Source organism: Tenrec ecaudatus, chromosome 9, assembly GCF_050624435.1.
Source record: "Tenrec ecaudatus isolate mTenEca1 chromosome 9, mTenEca1.hap1, whole genome shotgun sequence".
NCBI lineage: Eukaryota > Metazoa > Chordata > Mammalia > Afrosoricida > Tenrecidae > Tenrec > Tenrec ecaudatus.
The window spans coordinates 62,165,608-62,185,620 of NC_134538.1; the positions used below are offsets into that span (position 1 = coordinate 62,165,608).

Here is a 20,013-nt window from a genome sequence, read left to right on the forward strand (position 1 = left end):
TTCAGACAAGCTATAAATTCCCATCACCACAAGGATTGCCCATGTTGTTCTTGTTCATATGTTGACCACATGCGATCATGGATGCCATCTGGGCCCCTCTGCAGCCAGCAGTGAGGTCTTTGTAAGACACAAGGTGCGCACGTGCCTCCCTTGCATGAACCCTGTGGGGGTCTTCTCATCCTTCTCAGATAAGCTCTGCCCTCTCACAACACGCCCGGCACTGCACTGCCAGCCTCCCAGTTTTCCCGGGGGCTCTTTACCTCTGCCCCACGCCCTTCTGGCCACAGTGCCTTTATAGCCATGGCTTTTCCAACCTGGAGAATCTCCTGAACCCATGCCCACACTTGGCTTAAGCTCTTTTATAGTGCTCCGGTGAACTGCCATGTTCACTTGGACTCTTGCTCTCACCTCCCCTCTTGACGGGCTTATTTACATAGCAGAATATTGTAACCTATCAGGATGGGGTTACTGGCCCGTTTCCCCTACAGGAGTGAAAACATCAAAAGAGCAGGGCCAGCATCTGCCCTATTTCATGCTCTATCACAAGCCCACCAGGTGGTCTGCCTTCTCCATGCTACTGTTGAGATGATGATGGTGGTGGTGGTGATGATGATGGTGCCTGGGGCCCACATCAGCCAGACTCTCTTAAGGTATTTTACTTACTTTAGCAAACTAAGTTTTACAACTCTCTTATGAGGGTGACATTGCTTTGGGCTCTGTTTTACCTGTGAACAGGTGAGGTTCAGGGAGGTGAAGTAATTTGCCCAAGATGATAGTCATGGTAGGGTTGGGTCCATAGGCCAGCCTCTGTAACTGGAGTACACACAAGAACACAAGGAGTGCTCTACCCGGTGTCCCGTCTCTGGGCTTTAGCACCATGCACTAATGACAAATGTTGGTAGACATCACTGACTGAATGAATAATGAAGACAATGTTGGCTTAATTGGCCATGAAGACCAGTTCTCAAAGAGACCCCACGCATACAAAAGGATTACAGGGCACTTTAATCTCTGTGGGATTGGTTCCCACTATTTTCTTCATCGCTTGCTTTGTTTTATTTTAGTCATGAGTTAGAAAAGGTAAAATACTCACAAGTATTTGGTAAAGTATGACGTATTTTATACATGTAATTTGTTGGTCAAGGAATGACTAAGGCATTCAATATGTAAACTATATTCTGAAATAGCCACACACTTTCCCCAAAGGCCTGTGCTTAACCTCAGAACACTAGACAGTGAGTGACTAGAATGGGGCAGGGGAGACCTCCAGCACGTTTCTACTTGTATAAGTCACTCCCCCCGCCACCCCCCCCCCCCCGGCCGTGAAAGTCAACCTACTCTCCGAGGAATAAGTGTCCCTTGACCCCTGATACATGAATTCATAAATCTCTGTGGTTATACAATATTCTTGATTTTGAATTTCTTTTGCAAATTGAACTAGCATGAGATGAGCGGCCTGGTTCTCTCTAACTTTTGGACAGTTTCCAAGCACAAAACCACAATTCCAGATTCTCCTATAGCTAAGACCTGAGTTCAGTCTAGCCTCCTCTAGACCACAGGGCCACGTGCCTTTCTCCAGTTGTTTTACAAACAAGTGAAATTCTTTCAGTAGTCCTAAAAATGGATACATTTGCTCCAGCAAGGGAAGTGTTACAACACCCTTTTCCAGTGGAAGCTGCTTCTCCCTCGGTACTCCTCCATCCCCTGACTCCACTCCCTCACCCTTGCCGCCACCCACACAACATCTGTCATCCCTGACCTAAAAGCACAAGTCATTGTGATAGTCCATTGTGCTTACAAAGAAATGCTTGTAAAGAAATCCTCCTCAGGGAAGGCCAGGGGAGGGATCTGATTTGAATGGCCCTGGAGTTTGCTGGAAGGCATTCACGCTGCCCCTCAGGAGTCATCCTTACTGTCATGCCTTCCTCCTTTCAAAGTGATTTGGCCACGTGCCAGAAGAAACTAGTAAAAGATTAATTCAGTTAAGACGTAAAGCATACACTTACAGCTGTCACTTTGTCAGGGACTGACCTCCATAACCTGGCTGCCAGCTAGGGGAGGAGAGGGCCTACTGAGCTTATAGATTACAGTTGTTGAAATATGTCCACTGTGCTGGCCCCTCGGTCACTGAAGAGGCCACTCGGAACCATCTCCTGGCTTTGCAGGCACATGTAGAGCCCCACAGTGGCAGCCAGGACTGCATCTCCATCAACATCTGGGCCAGATTGCCCAGGCTAGCCAGAGAAGCCACAGGTGGCACAAGAACAAATTCAAAGAGCCCAGGCGTGGAGAGAATTGGTGTGCCTGAGTTGGCACTTAGCTATCACAGGGGAGGCAACTTAGCTTTCATGGGCAGGTCAGTTTCTAGACCTGGGGACGATGGCCCCGTCACACCATTCTCCCTCTCACATAATCACCAGGAATTCCCCACAATTTCCTCTCACAGCATCTTGGATGAATGGGGTATACCTTCAGATACCTGCCCTTTTGCAAGGCACAGCTCATGATCAAAAGCAAGATCTGTGACTCCTTGTAATTGGTCTCTAATTGTTCCAAGGGGGAGAGGGGAATACAGGTAGGTTTTTACCAAGCAATTGGGAAATCCACTCCAAGCATTCTTTGGCCTAGAATTGTTGTCATGGTGCCACGGTTCACCTTAGTCATTGCACTTGCATGTGAAAGTCAGCTCAGAAAGCCGAACAAGGAGGAGAACAGAGAGCAAGAGAACCACAGGAGAGAGAAGACTTGAGCCAGGCTTAGGAACCAGGCATTGAGAGTCACCTCTCAGAGTTAGTTTTTGTCTTCTCTTGCATAATCCTTAATAATGAACCAAGGGCTTGCGATGCTATGTGTTCTTGTCTGTTGCTTAGTAGAGGCTGTTTTAGAGCACGTCCTGATGCTGATTAAATCTCAACCACATTAAACCTGAGTATGGGCTTTCAATAACAGAATCCCATATCTGCAATCTGCAGCAAATCAGATGCGATTAAATTAGAAGAGTATGATAGCAATCTAAAGCCTGAGCGAGACCAGAGCAAGGAAAACCACTGCCTCCACGAAGCTTAAGAGGAATTTAGCATCAGCCCTATTAGAAGTAGATGTAGTGGAAATTTCATTTTCATTGCTCAATTGCCATCGTTGTTATGTTAAATTTAAATAGTGAATTAAATCAGTTGAAAAACTTACAGATGATGGTACTGCAGCTATTTCAGTTATGGGTACTCATCTTGCATTGCTTGCGGAATTTCTCAACATAATAAAATATACAGAAAGCAAAAGAAACAATAAAAGCTTGATGTTGTTCTTCAAAGATACATAAACTATGTCTTTAAAGAGACAAAACGTCCCGGGAAACAACAGGATGCTTTTACCACCCAAAGATGAGCAAGTGGAAATCCATGAGAAACAATCCCAAGAGCCAAGGAAGTTGAGACCTGGAAGGGGCAGTCATTCCAGAAGATGTCAGGGTGAAGGGAGGCCACACCCAGGCAATTCACAAGAGGATGCGGGGATTGGATGCAAACGTTGGAGTAAAAAGATAGTAAGAACTCATTGTCCCTAAGGGTCTGCCCAGGTGTGAGGGAGAGGAAATGATCAGATCAATGATTAGATTACTGAATTATGAATACTAGAATGAACCACTTCATAAATTCATAACAAGACAAAAACTCTTAGCCATTACCCCATGGTCCTGCCGGAGTTGATATCCATTTGTCCAGATTTGGGATGTTAATGGGATTCCAGGGCAAGTCGGAATATGGGACGAGGTGGAGGAGGGGTTGTCTGTCTGACGCTAAGTCACTCCTGCCTAGCATTTACAGAGCTGTAACACCAGGCACCTGCACGCATAGCAATTCCCAACCTCGCATGTATTTAGTAAGCGTTCAGTATAGACATATTGCCATAGGTTTTCCTCTAAAATAGGGTGAGCATAATACAGCCCATCATTGAAACCCAACCTGCCGCCTGTTTCTGCACATGCTGTTTTATAGAGCACAGCGACACCCCTTCATTTACATATCGTCTCTGGCTGAGTTTGCTTTCTCTTGGTTCTTGGGACATAAATCATATGACCTTTCACTTATGCTGAGTCAATTCCAATTCCTAGTGACTCTGTGTGTGTGTAGCACGGCGGAGAGCTGCTCCTGTGGGTTTCTGAGACTGTCACTCTCTATGGGAGTAGAAAGCACCATCTTCCTTCAGAGGAGCGCCTGGTGGTTTCAAACTACTGACCTTCCAGTGAGTAGCCCCATGTGTAGTCAGTATGCCACCAAAGCTCCTTTCGTGGATAGTTTAAAAGTTGACTGTGGTTGCCAATTCCTACATACTTCCTATTCCAGGCAGGAGGATTAGCTAACAGGAAATGCTCTGAGAACTGCCATATTTGGTTAATGGAGATCTCAAAGGAGGGTTTAATATGTTCTAGAAATAATAATTCAGCCCTAATGGAACTATTTTCTAAGCCAAAATTGGGATTATTCTGTAACAGAAATTTGACTTTGGGTATTTCTGAGTTAATTTAATCATTGCGGTTTTTTTGAGTCTGTTCTTCCTAATTAAGGCACCCAGGCTGTAGGCTTTGAACCACTGGTCTGGCCAGGGAGAGCGAAGGCTTCGGGTCTTCCCCACTGGGAGGAGGTCTGTCCCCATAACTCTGCTCTCTTGCCCACTCTCCAGAGGAACCTAGGTGTCTGTAATGAAGTAGCAGTAAGTGGGGAGATCGGTCATGTAGCGTGAACATTAACTCAAACCATGTGCATGCACACAGCACAGAGATTCAACTGAGCTTTCAAAACCACTACAAAGAGTCAGGCAAGGTCTTTTTCCAAGTGAAAAATAATAACAATAGAAAACTTTCTGAGCTGCAAACTGGGAGTTCTTTTCGAGGGATTTTCTTCAAAGGCACACAATAGGTGTGGCTTCCTCAGCTTTATGTGCCCAGTACGGATTCTTGGGCAGACGTGGGTCCAGATGCTATTCTTTCAAAGCACAGACCATTCCCCCGGCCATGGCGGGCTAGTCAGCTGTGCTCGGCATCTGCTGCACCTCCCTGAGCATCTAGACCCGTTGGCTCCAGGCCAGGCCACACATCAATGAGGTGAGCAGAAGGGCCTAAAGGATCGGTTTCTGAGCATGTGTGGAAGGAAGGAAGCAGTTCGCTGTACTGGGAACTGGTTCAGATTTCATTCAGGATCAAGTCTTAGTGATATTTTATGGCTGCCCTACATATCAGACACTTTGATCAAGGATGCTCTTATCTCAAGAAATCCTCCGGAGTCAAAAGGTACGTAACACACACACCTAGTTCCCTTGGGTTGATTCTGACTCATGAGATTCCAGTAGGAGTTAGTAGGACGGTCCCCACAGGTTTCCGCGTGTATAAACTCTTATGGCAGCAGTTTGAGACATTTTATTCTCACGGAGTGACCGGTTGGTTTGAACCACCAGCCTTTTGATTACCAGCCAAACTCTTTTTTTTTTTCATCAATGACTGAAAGATTTATTAAAGTCATAGGGTGGTGGTGGTTTAATTTACTATATTTAAACTATCCATTGCTACCTAATGCGTACTGTAAAAGCTCTGTGTTGTTTTTTTAATCGTTGTATTGGGGTCTCATACAACTCATATCACAATCCATACATACACCAGTTGTGTAAAGCACATTTGTGTATCCGTTGCCCTCATCATTCTCAAAGCATTTGCTCTCCAGGTAAGCCCCTGGCATCAGCTCCTCATCTTTCCCCCTCCCTCCATACCCCCTCTCCCTTAGGAACCCTTGATAATTTATAAATTATTATTTTGTCATATATTACACTGACTGGCATCTCCCTTCACCCACTTTTCTGTTGTTCGAACCCCAGGGAGGAAGTTATGTAGATCCCTGTAATCGGTTCCCCCTTTCTACCCCATCCTCCCTCCAACCTCCCAGTATTGCCACTCTCACTACTGGTCCTGAAGGGATAATCCGCCCTGGATTCCCTGTGTTTCCAGTTCTGATCTGTACCAGTGTCCATCCTCTGGTTTAGCTGGATTTGTAAGGTAGAATTAGGATCGTGATAGTGGGGGCGGGGGTGGGGTGGGGGAGGAAGCATTTAAGAACTAGAGGAAAGTTGTGTGTTTCATCATTGCTACACTGCACCCTGACTGGCTCATCTCCTCCCCGTGACCCTTCCGTAGGGGATGTCCAGTTGTCGACAGATGGGCTTTGGGTCTCCACTCCGTACTCCTCCTCATTCACAAGATATGATTTTTTTTGTTCTTTGAGGTGTGGAAGGGATGAGGTATCAGACATCAAAGCAGCCAAACTCTTAATCAGTGGTCCACAGGGGCTCCTTAAGGCACCTAAGTCCCTGTCAGACAGATGAACAAAGGAGGCTCAAAGAGAATGGGCAGTTCCTACAGTAGGGGTGGAAGCCAGATCTTAACCCAGGCACAAAGAGTCTCTAATATCAAAGGCTTCCATTTGAGAACTGTTTGTGACTCCTAAATTCAGTGTATTTTGAAATGTATCAGTGAAGGTTAGATTGCTTATTGCCCGACGTCAGAACAGCCAGTAATTTTGGCTACCCATTGCTTTTGTTTGTTTTCAAATAATCTATGAGAAAATAAATCATTGCTTCAAATAGTTCTACTGAGGAACTAATGGGTTTCCTTATAACTTGAAAAGCAGCTGGCTGTAGGTTCGCGGCTCATTGTCAAAAGCAGGCCAGCAATTTCCTAGGAAGCTTATTTTCCTCCCCTTCACTGCTTCTTGTTCACTCTCAACAGCACAAAGCATAAGATACCAGAAACTAACTCCAGGCGGAAGGAGCCCCGCCCAAGCTCAGATGGGAGAAGCAGTTTGGAATTCTCAGCTCATTAGATTTGCACACATCTCGAATCGACTTCTTTTTGAAGTACTCCCTAGACAGTCCCTGGTGTCCTGATTACATGCTGGCCTGCTAACTGCGTGATCAATAGTTCAAAACCACCAGCAGCTCCTCAGGAGTAAGACGGCGTGTTCTCCTTAATGAGTTACAGTTCTACCCTCCCTACGCGGTCACTGTGAATCAGCTCTGACTCAATGGCAGTGAGTCTGTTTTGTTTGTTGTTTAATGGCAGTGGCTGGAATCCCTACGTGGTACAAGCGATTAACTCACTCAGCTATTAACTGAAAGGTTTGTGATTCAAGTCCACCAGAAGAGGCTCAGAAAAAAAGACCTGTTAATCTACCTTAAAAAAAAAAAAATCAGCCCTTGCAAGTCCTGGGACTACAGCTTGACTGAGACTCACACAGGACTGTCATGAGTTGACTCGCCTCAACAACAACTGCTTAATAGAATCACTTAGCTTCTTTGTGTCTCCTCAGCCTTTTTGCTTTATTTGTTGCCCTGATCCTTTAGACGCCTCGTTTCCTGCTTGAACCTCAGAGAAGATCCCAAATCTGCCCAGGCTTCCATAAGTTATCCAGAGGAAAAAGTCCTTGTGGTCTCCTCTGTCTGATCCCCTGGGCTTTCTTGTGATTCTGCAAGAGTGCCATTCCGGAAGTAATCACACAGCAAAGCCTCCTGGGATAGGGAACATCATGCAATAGCTCAGGATAGCCAAGTGCTGCAGAGATCCAGAGGCCACAGAGGGAGGGAAGGAATGAGAGGCCAGGTAACAGCTTTGCATTTAGAAGACTCATCGGTGTAATGACCCTGCGGATTGCCCCGTGGTTTGGTTTGTTGCTTTTCACTTTTATTTCCACCACACACACACCCTTTTTTTTTTCCTTTAGGGATTATTTGTGTTTGTTTTTTAATGCAAGGAATAAAGCGCCATAAATGTGTGCATACTTATGTAAATGGTCAGTTATGCATTCAGGACCAACTTAAAAACACACGATCCAAGTAGAAGAAGAAAGCTACACCACCTTGGTCCACCTGAGGTCGTGCCTGACAAACAGGCGCTGTGGTGCGGAGCTCGGTGTCTGCAGTAAAGCATCTTCCAAACGGTCCTTGAATGACCACCATAGAGGGCAACTCACTTCCTTGCAAACTGCAGACCTTTTCCAGGAAACTTTGCATAGGAAGAGTAGATGAGAAGGGATTCTTATAGAAAATGATAAATAAGAAAGGATCACTTATACATCCAAATTAGAATATGAGTCATGATGGGGTGGGGGCTGTGCAGATAAGAAAGGCTGACCTCACTTATGAGCAGGAGCAAATTGTGTGACTTGTTAGGTGTCCTTGAGACTGTTCTCATTTTCAGCAACCACTTCTTAGCAACAGTGTCTGGTCCTGGGCCATCCTCACAATTGTTACTATGTTTGAGCCCATTGTTGTTCTGCTGTTTCACCTATGTATGATGAAGTCCCCAAGCCCGAGGCTTGGCCCCTGTAGGCAACTCTTTATTTCAGTCTGAATGTGACTGATGTGCCTTCATTTGCTTGGTAAAGCGGAATGGTGACCTCCTGTGTTAGAGAGCTGATCGTTTGAGATCCATAGTCTTGTTGACTGTAGTCATTATCGACTCATCAATCTTTTGATTAGTAGCCAAGAGCAAATTGTTTGCACCTCCTAGTTAAAAGGAGGGTGCTTATTCCCTTCCCAGATAGCTGGAGCTTAGAGAGCTCTCCTCTCCTTGGCTTGTGTTCATTTAGCACATCTCTGGCCTGGCTTTGAGATCTCCTGTGATTATTTCCTATGTCCTGGGATTATTTCATGTGTAAAGTCATATCCTCAAAGGGATAATAAATTTCTTCAGGGCAGTGAATACATCTGATTCATCCTTGGCAACTGTCTTTGCACTAATTTAATAAATCTGAGGTGTTTCAAAAAGTGCATGGAAAATGGAATTAAATTATGAATTTTTTCACATATATGTTCTCATAAATGAATGAATATGTGAATGATCAAAGAACATGCAACTTCTCATGCCCCGGTGCAGATCACAGAGCAAGAATGGAATGAACCCTTGTTTCATGGCTGTAGTCTCGCCATGATGTTTTTCATCCATGGATAGCATGTGAATGAATTATGGCGGATCACTCAACCACCAATAAGCAGCACAAAGAAACATGGGTGCTATTACTCAGTCTTTATCACTGGTGAGTGAGTCATGTGGGTCTGAAGCAGACTGCAAAGGAGAGGTATGTGTGTTGGGTGGGAACGGGCCCAGAGTACTGAAATCTTGGCTGCCCTGCTTCACCTCCCCTCTACATCACCTGGTTGGGAATGACATAGATTGTGAGGGTGTCTACAATGAGACAACGGCACCATGACCTGCCGTATGAGACTTTGTTGACGAAAGAGTACCGGCAAGGGCTGTTAGGATGTTGTGTCCATGAGCTTATGTTGCCATTCCCAGCAACCTTTCTTTCCTATTCTTTCCTGCTCACTGGTTGCCTCTTGAGTAAAGAGTGAGGCGGAGTAGAGAAGGAAGGTTGTGGCAAACAACAAGGAGTCTTCTTGTGTTTAAGCGCAGGCTTTTATGAGGTCAAACACTGGTTAGGTTTTGAAGTTCATTTTCAAACATGAGTCTTTGACACACTTTTATACTTACCACATTCTTCCTATTAACTCTTCTTTGGTCTTACACTTACAATAATGATATTACAATAATATTGATTATTATACATTCTCTCCCTGATCCTCAGCCACCACCAATACTGTCCCATTCTTTCTTGGCATGAGTCTATAAGTCATGTGACCAAACCCATGTACTACCAGCACACCTCAAGCTATTGTAGAATCACTTCCAGATCACCACAATGAAACAAATATCACAATAGAGAGTAGCACAAATTTTTGTTGTTGTTTCCCAGTACATGTAGATCGGTTTATACTGTGGTCTGTGAGTTACAGACTGTTGGGGAAAATGGTCCCAGTAGTCTTGCTCCCACAGGGTTGCCACAACCCTTCAACTTGTGAAACACACAATATAGACAACACACCACAAGGAGGGGTGCCTGTGCCTTTTCAGGGAATTCCTGTATGTCAACACCTTCTTCACGTTCACACACGCTTCTGGAGGCAATGCTTGAAAGCTAAGGAAAGAACTAAAGAACTGTGGGGTCTAGTGCCAGTTTCGGGGGACTGTGTGATTCCTGACCCTGCTCTGCCCTTCCCAGGTGAGTCTGAAGCACTCCTCTGCGGCAAAGAGCAAAGCGCTGCACAGAGAGGTCAGACGATCAGAAATTGTTAGGGAGGCTGAGGGTGTTAGCAGCGGTTTGGCCAACAGACTTTTGGAAGGGAAGTGGTATTATTCATTTCAAAGGTATGTCTATGTGTGAGGAGGAAGCCCATGAACATGAGTAAGCAATAGTCCCGAACAAAGAGATTAGAAAAATAGAACCCTGCCCAGAAGGAGGAGCTTACTCACGATATCTCTAGACATACCACATTCATTATTTGATTCTCACATAGAAATATGTTCACCCAAATCCATTGTCCTCTCCTTCTTTCGTGTACTCTGATCCCTTGCAGATCTTGTCAGGTGACTTCCTGGCAGTTCAGCCCCATCATGATCCCTGTACAGCACCAGACCCGACCTGGTGCTGGAACGTCTTCCCAATTGCTGCTCTGTGTGAGCTCACTGTTGCAGCCACCCTGTGATTCTGTCTCATCATCGGGCTTCCTTTTACTCTTTGACAGTCTACCTTACCAATCGTGATGGACTTTACCAAGCACGCAGGCCTCGTTCCTCCTAGGAACCTGTCCGTCCACATGGGTTAGACGAGCCTTGGGTCTTTATCCAGCCAGATTGGGTTATTCTCCTGGCAGTCGCTGGTATCTTCAGTATACTTCACTGAAAGTGTCTGTTTTTTTGTTTTTTTTTAATCTTACTCATGTCCAACTTTCAAGTACCTCGGAGGAGGCGAAGCTATGCTTGGGTCACACACTTCAGTTTGCAAAGTGACAGCTTTAACATTTCGATAACATTTTCTAGAGCAGAATTGCCCGATTCAATGTGCCATTGGGTTGTTTGGCGACTGCTTCTGTGGGCATTCATCAGTTTGAGTGTCTCCATTATCTGTGCATTCAAGTATAATGAACTTCTTGATAGCTTTAAGATTTTCTACCTATATCGTGATATTGCTGCTGGCCCACTTGTGAGGGTTTGGGTTATTTTATGGTGAGCTAGAATCCCAATGGAAGGCTACAGTCTCTGATCTATATCAGTTGTCAAGTCTCTTCCACTTACAGCAAGTAAGATGGTATGATTTGTATATCGCAGGTTGTTGGTACAGGGACATTCCCATGTTTGGATGGGAACTGAAACATCCTATTTTTCAAATCTGACCCCAAAAATGGTATTTTTGTTCTGAAATCAAATATGGTAAAATAAGGATCCATTAAAAAAAACGAAGTTCTAGAAAATGCTGAAAAATCTTTTTTGCCATGATGAGATTTCCCATTCCACAAGACTTTACGCTCACAATGGAGATTTAAATGTCCCTCTGTATTTACCTTTATTGTTTTTCCAATTATTTTCATGATGCCTTACTATAATAGATTTTCTGCTTTCCTAAAATCATAAGCTACTATGATGGTTAAATAGTTTTGTTTCATTGGCTAACCTGCTACTGTAATAACAATTTATAACATTGCTTCTATGGAATAAATTTATTGTACATTTTCCAAAGCCATATAAGTGTATTTATAGATCAAAAAAGAAAGTAAAGTAAAATTCTTAGAGTGTGTAGTATTTTCCAATAATTACCATATGATACGATTCTGAGCTATGATGATGTTAGGGATATATAGCTCACTCACGTTTGAACATATTCTGTAGATTTTTATTGTTCATCCATGATTTCAATTTTTAAAGAACTTTCACCTTGCCATTAAATGGGAACAACACAAAACTTTGAGTATCTTAATATTTATGTAGTATCTATTCATCCTTTTAAAATAATTTATCTTACCTTTCCTTCGGCCTTGTTCAACACAGATTTTTGTGAAATTTCTCCTAAACACTTATTTGTTATAAAGTAACCCATACTCACAACAGAGCAATTGAAAAAGGCACAGATTGTGAACAAGAAAATAAGAAAACACCAAACTACCACTACTAATTAATGATCATTGTTAGCAACTTGGTGTGGTTTATTCCTAATTTCTCTGCACTGTAGCTTAGGTGAAATCACAATGCACCTGTATTTTGAAATTACCAAACTTCAGTTAGAAAAAAAAATGTGTAAATTCTGATATAACAAAATCTCTGACAAACTTTTTGAGTACTTTTCTTTCCTTAAATGTTAAATCCATTCTGTAAATGTTATTTTACTTGGGTCTTTAAAAAATCTTTTTCAGCATGATAATGGGGAAAATTTTGTTTTCTGTTTTTAAAGCTTCGTCAAACTATTGTCTGTGTTGGATATGTGTGTGTGCGTGTGCGTGCCCTAAAATCTATATAACAAGCATGTTCCATTTTAAGCACATTTGCAATGTAGAATTCAGTGGTATGACCCTCCCCAAGCTGTGCAAACATCACCGCTCTTCATTGTCAACTGCTGGTTCCATCCAGCAGATACTCCGTAGCTCTGGAGTAATAACTCTCATGTTACCCTTTCCTCAGCCACTAGCAATCACAATAATGAATTGTATCACTATGCCTTTGTCTGGAGTTGAACAGTATTTTACAGTGACCAGCCAGAAGGCTGCCACTCTGCAGTATGTATTCTGCCCACTCCTTGCCCGTGACATATTTGGAAAGTAGAAATGGAAAGAAACCCAAGTCAAGGAATCCAAGACTTTCCCACATGCTGTCACGACGAACTGTAAATGCTATCCTATGTGGACACACATGACAACAGTCAACGAGTGCAATGTATGTACACAAGGGGACTTCAAAAAGTTTGTGGAAATATTCCATTACCTTCCAATTCCACTTTTCTACGAACTTTTAAAACTTCCCCCTCACATGCTAGCCAGGGATTGGACACAAGGTTTGAATGAAATCCACAGAATTTATGTTCTGGTGGGGACAGATGGTGGGAAGTACTAGGAAGAAAAGAAGGCAGAGCCCTAGGACCAAATGCAATCAACAATGGGCACTTTAACGTGGCTCCAGAAGAGACTTTTCCAAAATGATGCCTGTTGTGTTGGAACCGCTGTGACTGAATGGAGGCAGACTTGCCAGCATCTGAACTGGGATGGGAAAGCAGTCTCTGCTCAAGTGAACCAGGAAAGGGCACTAGGAGATGTCATCTGACTACACGGAGCTGGATGGGCAGCAGAATGGAGTTGGCTGGGAAAGGCTTGGAGGATCCCAAACCAAGGACTCGTGCAGTGTGGTTTGTGCTTTTAAGTAGAATCCGGCATGGGAAATGGGACGAGGAGAGCAGTACAACAGCTTTGGAGGCCAAAGGGAGGAATCTAAGAGCCCAAGTAGACTTAGGCAAATCTGGAGAAACGTATTTCAATGTCATGTCTAAATCAGTGAGACAGATTTGCCCAAGTGTATGGGGAAACTGAGGTATATATACCCATAATGGCATCGGAGGGCTACAGACATTTCACCACAAAATCAGGAACCTTTAAAGATAGAAAGGGAGCAGAATGTCTTTATATTCAGTAATAATTAAATAGGGGTTACTGTGAGGTTAAAAAAATGACCAGTAAGGATAAAGCCAAGACTACTATATAGAAGACACCCCCTAACTCAACTGCCATATAGATCTATCACAGACACCGTGATGTAAAATAGCCTTCTACAAAAGTGGGCTAGACTCTTCTATAGGAGAAAAACATCAGGGCAGTGTCTGACTCCGGGGTGCTACTATTGCTGTATATCTTAAGAAGGACTTAGGGAACGCAAGTGTGAAGCACACTTGTTAGGTGTCACTGAGTTGGTTTCCACTCATCAGGAGGGTATGCACAACACTGCTGGAGGAACCACTGCAGCCTTCCGGCCTTCCTCACATGTCTGTGAGGTTTTAACTCGTTGTTGCAGTAATTGTGTCAAGCCATTGTGACAGTCCATATCTCTGGCGATCTTCCTCTGTTTTCCTGACTCTACCAAATAGTATGTTCTTCTGCAGGGACTAGACCTTCCTGATAACATGTTCGAAAGTATGTGGGATAAAGCCGCACCATCCTCTCTTCAAAGGGGCAGGGTGTCCGTCTTCCAAAACAGATTTGATTGTTCTTCTGACTCGCCATGGTACTTCCCACAACATGAATTTTTTCAACAGCATGATCATCTCAGTTTTTGAATGTTGCCTTGGGAAAAAGAAATAAGAAGGGAGGGAAGGCGGGAGGGAGGAAAGAATGGGGGGGAGAAAGAAAGAATGGAAAATGTACTGATTTATGAAACTTTCTTTAAAATATATTTAAAAAACTAAATTTGATAGTGATATGATCAATTGACTATCTGACTAGCTAATGTAATAGATAAAAATGTTCAGTGTCCATTTCTTTAAAATCTGGGGGCAGAATGCTGAATGCTTTGCTCAGCCTGCAGTGGGTTTGCTGCTCTGGGTTCAGTAGAATTAAGTCGTCAGATTTACAGGAGGCTGAGCAAATCTCTGGCGTTTTGTAAATTGTGCTTGACACAAACACTTTGACTGCTTTTAAAATGTGTACTTCTGAAATAATTAAATTTATCTTGAATAAATTGCTTAAGCCAATCCTAAATGCCTATTTTTTTTTGCAATCTTAAAGCAAAATGTGTTCCTTTTTCTTCTTAATTTGATAATGATCTCACAGAGTAATTCCATTTAATGTACCACATTTGAGTAAGCCTGTGTGCAAACCCAAATATTCCCCATTTAAACAGTAGCTTGGGGCAAATATATATCAACCGAGGTCCCCTACCATCTGTCCAGATGCACTCTGCTATTTTTTTTTTTTGGCATTTATCACAGCAGTTAACTTTATCCAATCAATGAAAATCAACACAAAATTATATATTCCTTCAATCTTCGAGTAATCAGAGAGTGCAATATTATTTTCTCCATCTTTGTATGGTGTCACAGTGATCTGCTGCCAGCCAGAATACCTGTCATTTGAACCCACCAGTCGCTCTGTGGGAGAAAGATGAGGCAGTCTGATTCCATTAAAGTTCACAGCATCAGAAACCCTGTGGGCCAGTACTACTCTGCCCCGCAGTGTTGCTGTGAATCTGACTCAAGTCAGTGGCAGTGATTTGGGTACATGTAGAAAGCAAGGGGCAGAGACTTAAGAATGTAGTTCAAGGTTACACAGCAATTCAAGAAGTTAGTAAACAAAAAAATCTTCCTAGATTCATTTAAAAGCTCTTGTTTTTTTGCAGTTTTATCTTAAAACAAAAGAGTGATTGGAATTTTAAACAGTTTTACTTATGTCAGTGACCTCAGGTTCAAATTTTATCGTTGCTTTATTTTCATAATATGAGATATTCAGTATAATGATGAAGCCAAACGTATACGTTTTAATCATGAAATCTAGGCCGGGTCATCCTGATGCACTTATCTCTTGGGTATGTGGCAGAAGACAGCCTCAGAAGAAATCGCCTAAAGAGGATTTCTTTTGATGTGCGTTAGTTCTTAACCCCAAGATAGGGTCCAAGATGAATTGTCCTAATGCTGAATCAAATAATATATCCACTCCTTTTCTGTTCTCTAGAATAGACATGTTTAGTAGTTGCACATGAAGAATTTTGGTAAATTTTGACCATTATTTTAAAAATAGATACTGAGCAATGTCATTCACAAACCTCTCCTTTTATAGTTAGGTCAATTTCCACAAAATAAACTTTAAAATGTAGAATTGCCATGGCAAAGAAATTGAGTATCCTTATTGGTTGATGCAAGTGTCCCAGTGGCCTCCCAAAATGTATTACTTGACCTTGACATCAACAATGCATAGCGTGTGTATTATCTTCCCAGTACAGTATCTTGCTTCAGAAAATGAGACTAATTTGTGCTAATTCTTGACAAGGTTCATGGTACTTCTCACAGAATTACTCCGGGTACTCCTTGTGCGACTTTGGAATGAAAAAAAACACAGCGGACGGTTTCTTTAAATGAGTTGTTTTCTGTCATGCAGTCAACCAAGTTTACACGACGTGTTTTCCTTTAATTTTACTGACAAAGGCCTTTCCCGTTCATTTAATAATGAAGATCCTTTAGTTCAGCTGACTAACTTAAAAGTTAGTGACCTTGACACTTTAAAGGTTCACTTCCTTTGTTGTCATTCTCTGTGTGTGGAAGAAGGGGTCCCCATGGCACTGTGAGTTGGGCATTTGGCTACTAACTGGTAGGCTGACAGTTCGTACCCACCAGCCACTGCGTGGCAGAAAGGGGAGGAAGGAGATTGCCTGCACTCTTAAAGCTGGGCAGTCTTGAGTGAAGCAGGGCTACCCTGCCCTCTTGAGTTGATCTGCATCAGAATGAACTGGATTGAAGCCATGGCTTTTAGGTTTGGGTATGTTAAAGGAAGGTGCCCTGGTGGCACAGTGGGCTGAGTATTGAGTTGCTAATCACAAGGTTGATGGTTCAAAGCCACCAAACACTGCAGGATGAAAATTGTGTTTGCTTCCTTAAAGAATTAGAGATGTCCGGAAAAGATGCAACTCTACTCTGACCATCACCATCACTGAGTCAGAATCCAGGATCAAATTGATGCACAAACTCATGAAACCTGCCTCAACCCTAAGTTTTGAGTCCATGCTGATCTCCTAGCAGACTCAGCTGGGCTGGACCCATGCTAATGACTACTATCCGTTAGTGAGACTGTGGCATCAGTGTGATAGGCAGTTCTGAAAACCAGAGGGCTCTCTGCTCAAGAAGCAGAGTTTGCCCTCATGTGTGCCAATGGAAAGGTCACACCCACGTTATTGTCAAAATCAAGTATCTATATTAGGGGTGACATCTTCAAGGACCTTAGAATTGGGAAATTGCATGTGTGGCAGCCAACTACATCCAGAAGTTCCAATGGGGGGCCGCCATCAGTACAGCTCACAATCCTAAGCAGACGCTGGCCGCAGATCATCTGGGTCAGTCTAGAGCTATAGTTGGAAGAATTATGGAATCTTCCTGCCTCTGGTGCAAGCACACAGGGATGCCCGTCTTTTTTACTTTCACATTTCCATGTACGAGGTCCCTCTACCACCAAATTTGAATGAGCACATAAAAGGGAAGAAAGGGGGAAATCCCCAGTACTAAAGAGGATGTAGAGATTGCTTCATGTTTACTCTTGGTATAAATGCTTCAGGTCGATTATGTGGTGTCTGAACATGTACCTCATTTCTATGGCCCCGTCTGTCCGATGAGGCTCTTTATACTAATTCACAGCGGGAAGGAAGAAAGAGCCTATAAACAGCTATTAGATGTAGAAAGAGTTCCTGAGGTCAGTCCTGGCGTATTGGCTTTGGTCGGGTTTTGACGGCCATCACCTGGTTCCCGTAGCTGCAGTGGCACCTTCCAGGGAAGGAAGCATCACGCCAGGACTGACTCTAAGGTCCAAGGCCCGAGGCCCTCCTGCCTCCCTCTGGGGATCATGTTGGTTCCAAGGAGAGTCCTTTAACAAGCTGCCTGCTTCAAACGTCCCAACGCTCTTTGTTGTCAGGCTTGCCTAAACACGTCCTTCAAAGAGCTGGCTTTGTAAATGGGATTCTCCTTTGATTTTAAATACAGCCTACCCAAGTGCGTTTCTCTAGTCAAACTAGTGTCCTGATTTAAAATGTTTTCTCCGATTAAGCTTTGATATCTTAAAACTTGAGGGAGTTCGCTATGTCAGGGTGTCCTGGAAGGTGAGCCAGAGCAGGTCACTACACCTGTGTGCTGTGTATGTGAATGCAGAGCAGGGCACTACACCTGTGTGCTGTGTATGTAAATGCAGAGCAGGGCACTACACCTGTGTGCTGTGTATGTGAACGCAGAGCAGGGTACTACACCTGTGTGCTGTGTATGTGAACGCAGAGCAGGACACTACACCTGTGTGCTGTGTATGTAAACGCAGAGCAGGTCACTACACCTGTGTGCTGTGTATGTAAATGCAGAGCAGGTCACTACACCTGTGTGCTGTGTATGTAAACACAGAGCAGGGCACTACACCTGTGTGCTGTGCGTGTGAATGTAACATGAGCCAACCAGACCATGCTGATTTCTCACTAGCTGTGTGTGCTGCTTAAGTTTTCTAAATATTTGATCATCCATCTTGGATTTTTTTTTTAATGTGATGCCTATGTTGTTTAGAAGAATATTTTCCATATCCAGCCTTTGGGGCTTTTTAAATTTGATGCCCGATCATTGATTGCATGCTCTCCATTGTTGCGGCCCCCAGTGCGTTCTCCGTATGCAGATGTTCGCTGGCTCTGTGACTATGTGACATGCTATCTTTTTGTCAAGGGAAATTTTCGTCGAACCTCATAATGCCTTCTGACATTATTTATTTTGTCACCTGAACTGCTCTGGACTTAACCTATCCTAAAAACCTTCACAGACGTTTCACTGATTTCGCTTCGAATTGTTAACATCTTTTTCCTTGGTGCATTTCAATATAATGCAATTCTGTGTATTGTAGGGACGATCTAGTCCTTATTATGAACCACACCATCTGTATTTTGCCATGAAGTGTCTTTTGATCAGAATCAATATCAAGTCATTAAAGCTCTCCAAGTTACTTGAAGTTCTTGACTATTGCCTTATTTTCGCTTTGCTTTTTTTAAAATTTCCTTTGGGTTTTTCATTTGACCTGGTATCTTTTTCTTTTCTTTCAGTTTGCCAAGGCACAAGTAACAAGCTCACGCAGCTGGGCACTTTTGAAGATCACTATGTGAGCCTCCAGAGGATGTTCAATAATTGCGAAGTGGTCCTTGGGAATTTGGAAATCACCTATGTGCAAAGGAATTATGACCTTACCTTCTTAAAGGTTCGTTGATGGAATTTCATCTTCCTCCCCAAATGTGGTAGGAGTGGATCAAGGCCTTGGCAGGACTTCATTTCGGGTGCATGTGTTTTTGCTACAGCAATTCCAAGACCTGGGGGTCGTAGGTGAAAGTTTTAAGAGAAGACCAGGTTATGAGCCAGTGCCAAGTTTTAGCTAGAAAAGAATATCAAAGCGAAGCAGACTGGTCTAGCATCTCAGTATCATTTCAGACACTGACATTCATCCCAAAAGCTCACTGTTCTAAGGAGCGAGATGCTGGTAACGTGGAAAGAAAGAAAAGGTACTCCTTTCTAACATTGCCAACGTCCTTGCATAAGAACTCCAACCATGGCGGACTTCAAGCTACCAAGAGTTGCAAACCAGCTTATGAAATCCCTGGGTATTTAACAATAGGCTCAAGAGAGCCAGAAACCTTTTTGTCTGGAGGCTTCAGAGTTTATTGGTCAGTGAGCCTTGGCTGGATTACTTTCTCGTCTCCGGGTTTCAACTTTTTGAAATAGGAGAGTGTGTAGACTGAAAGAAAATATTTTGTAGACAGGTTGCGCCTTTCAGCTGAGTGAATTGAACACCAAGTAAATGACAGGCACTGCCTTTCTTAACAATGCGGTGTGTCTGATACAAATGGAGTATCTGATATAAATGGAATATCTGATATAAATGGGTATCTTCTATAAATGCCAGTGGTGTCCAACGTGAGGGCAGGAATCGTTGTAGGTCCTGTCACCTCCCCTTTCCCCACTTTTATTCATCTGTTGGCTTTGTTTTAGCCACTCATTGGCATTACTTTCAGCCTATGAATCCTGGAATTCTTTCTCAACATGTGTCTGTCTTACCTCTTAGACCATCCAGGAGGTGGCTGGCTACGTACTCATTGCCCTCAACACCGTGGAGAGGATTCCCTTGGAAAACCTGCAGATCATCCGAGGAAATTTACTTTATGAAAACACCTATGCTTTGGCAGTCTTATCCAACTATGGCACAAACAAAACTGGTGTGAAGGAGCTGCCCTTGAGGAATCTACAAGGTGAGCAGCTGGGGGGTATGCAGCATGCAGCTTACAGCCGGGGGAGAATGACTTTCATCCTTGTTCTTATGAACTTGTCCTATTTCTTGATTCCACCTCAACAAAGACTTTTATTCATATATATATATGAATATATATATACATAT

General features: G+C 43.3%; 1 protein-coding gene across 2 annotated transcripts in view; it reads left to right on the forward strand.

Annotated features, from left to right (window-relative positions):
* EGFR (epidermal growth factor receptor) overlaps positions 1-20,013 on the forward strand; it is a 210,259-nt gene that overhangs the window by 116,399 nt on the left and 73,847 nt on the right. For both annotated transcript variants that reach the window (XM_075558154.1, XM_075558156.1), the window contains exons 2-3: positions 18,674-18,825; positions 19,684-19,867. In XM_075558154.1, the coding sequence (XP_075414269.1) occupies positions 18,674-18,825; positions 19,684-19,867 (336 nt within the window). The remainder of the gene's footprint in view (positions 1-18,673; positions 18,826-19,683; positions 19,868-20,013) is intronic.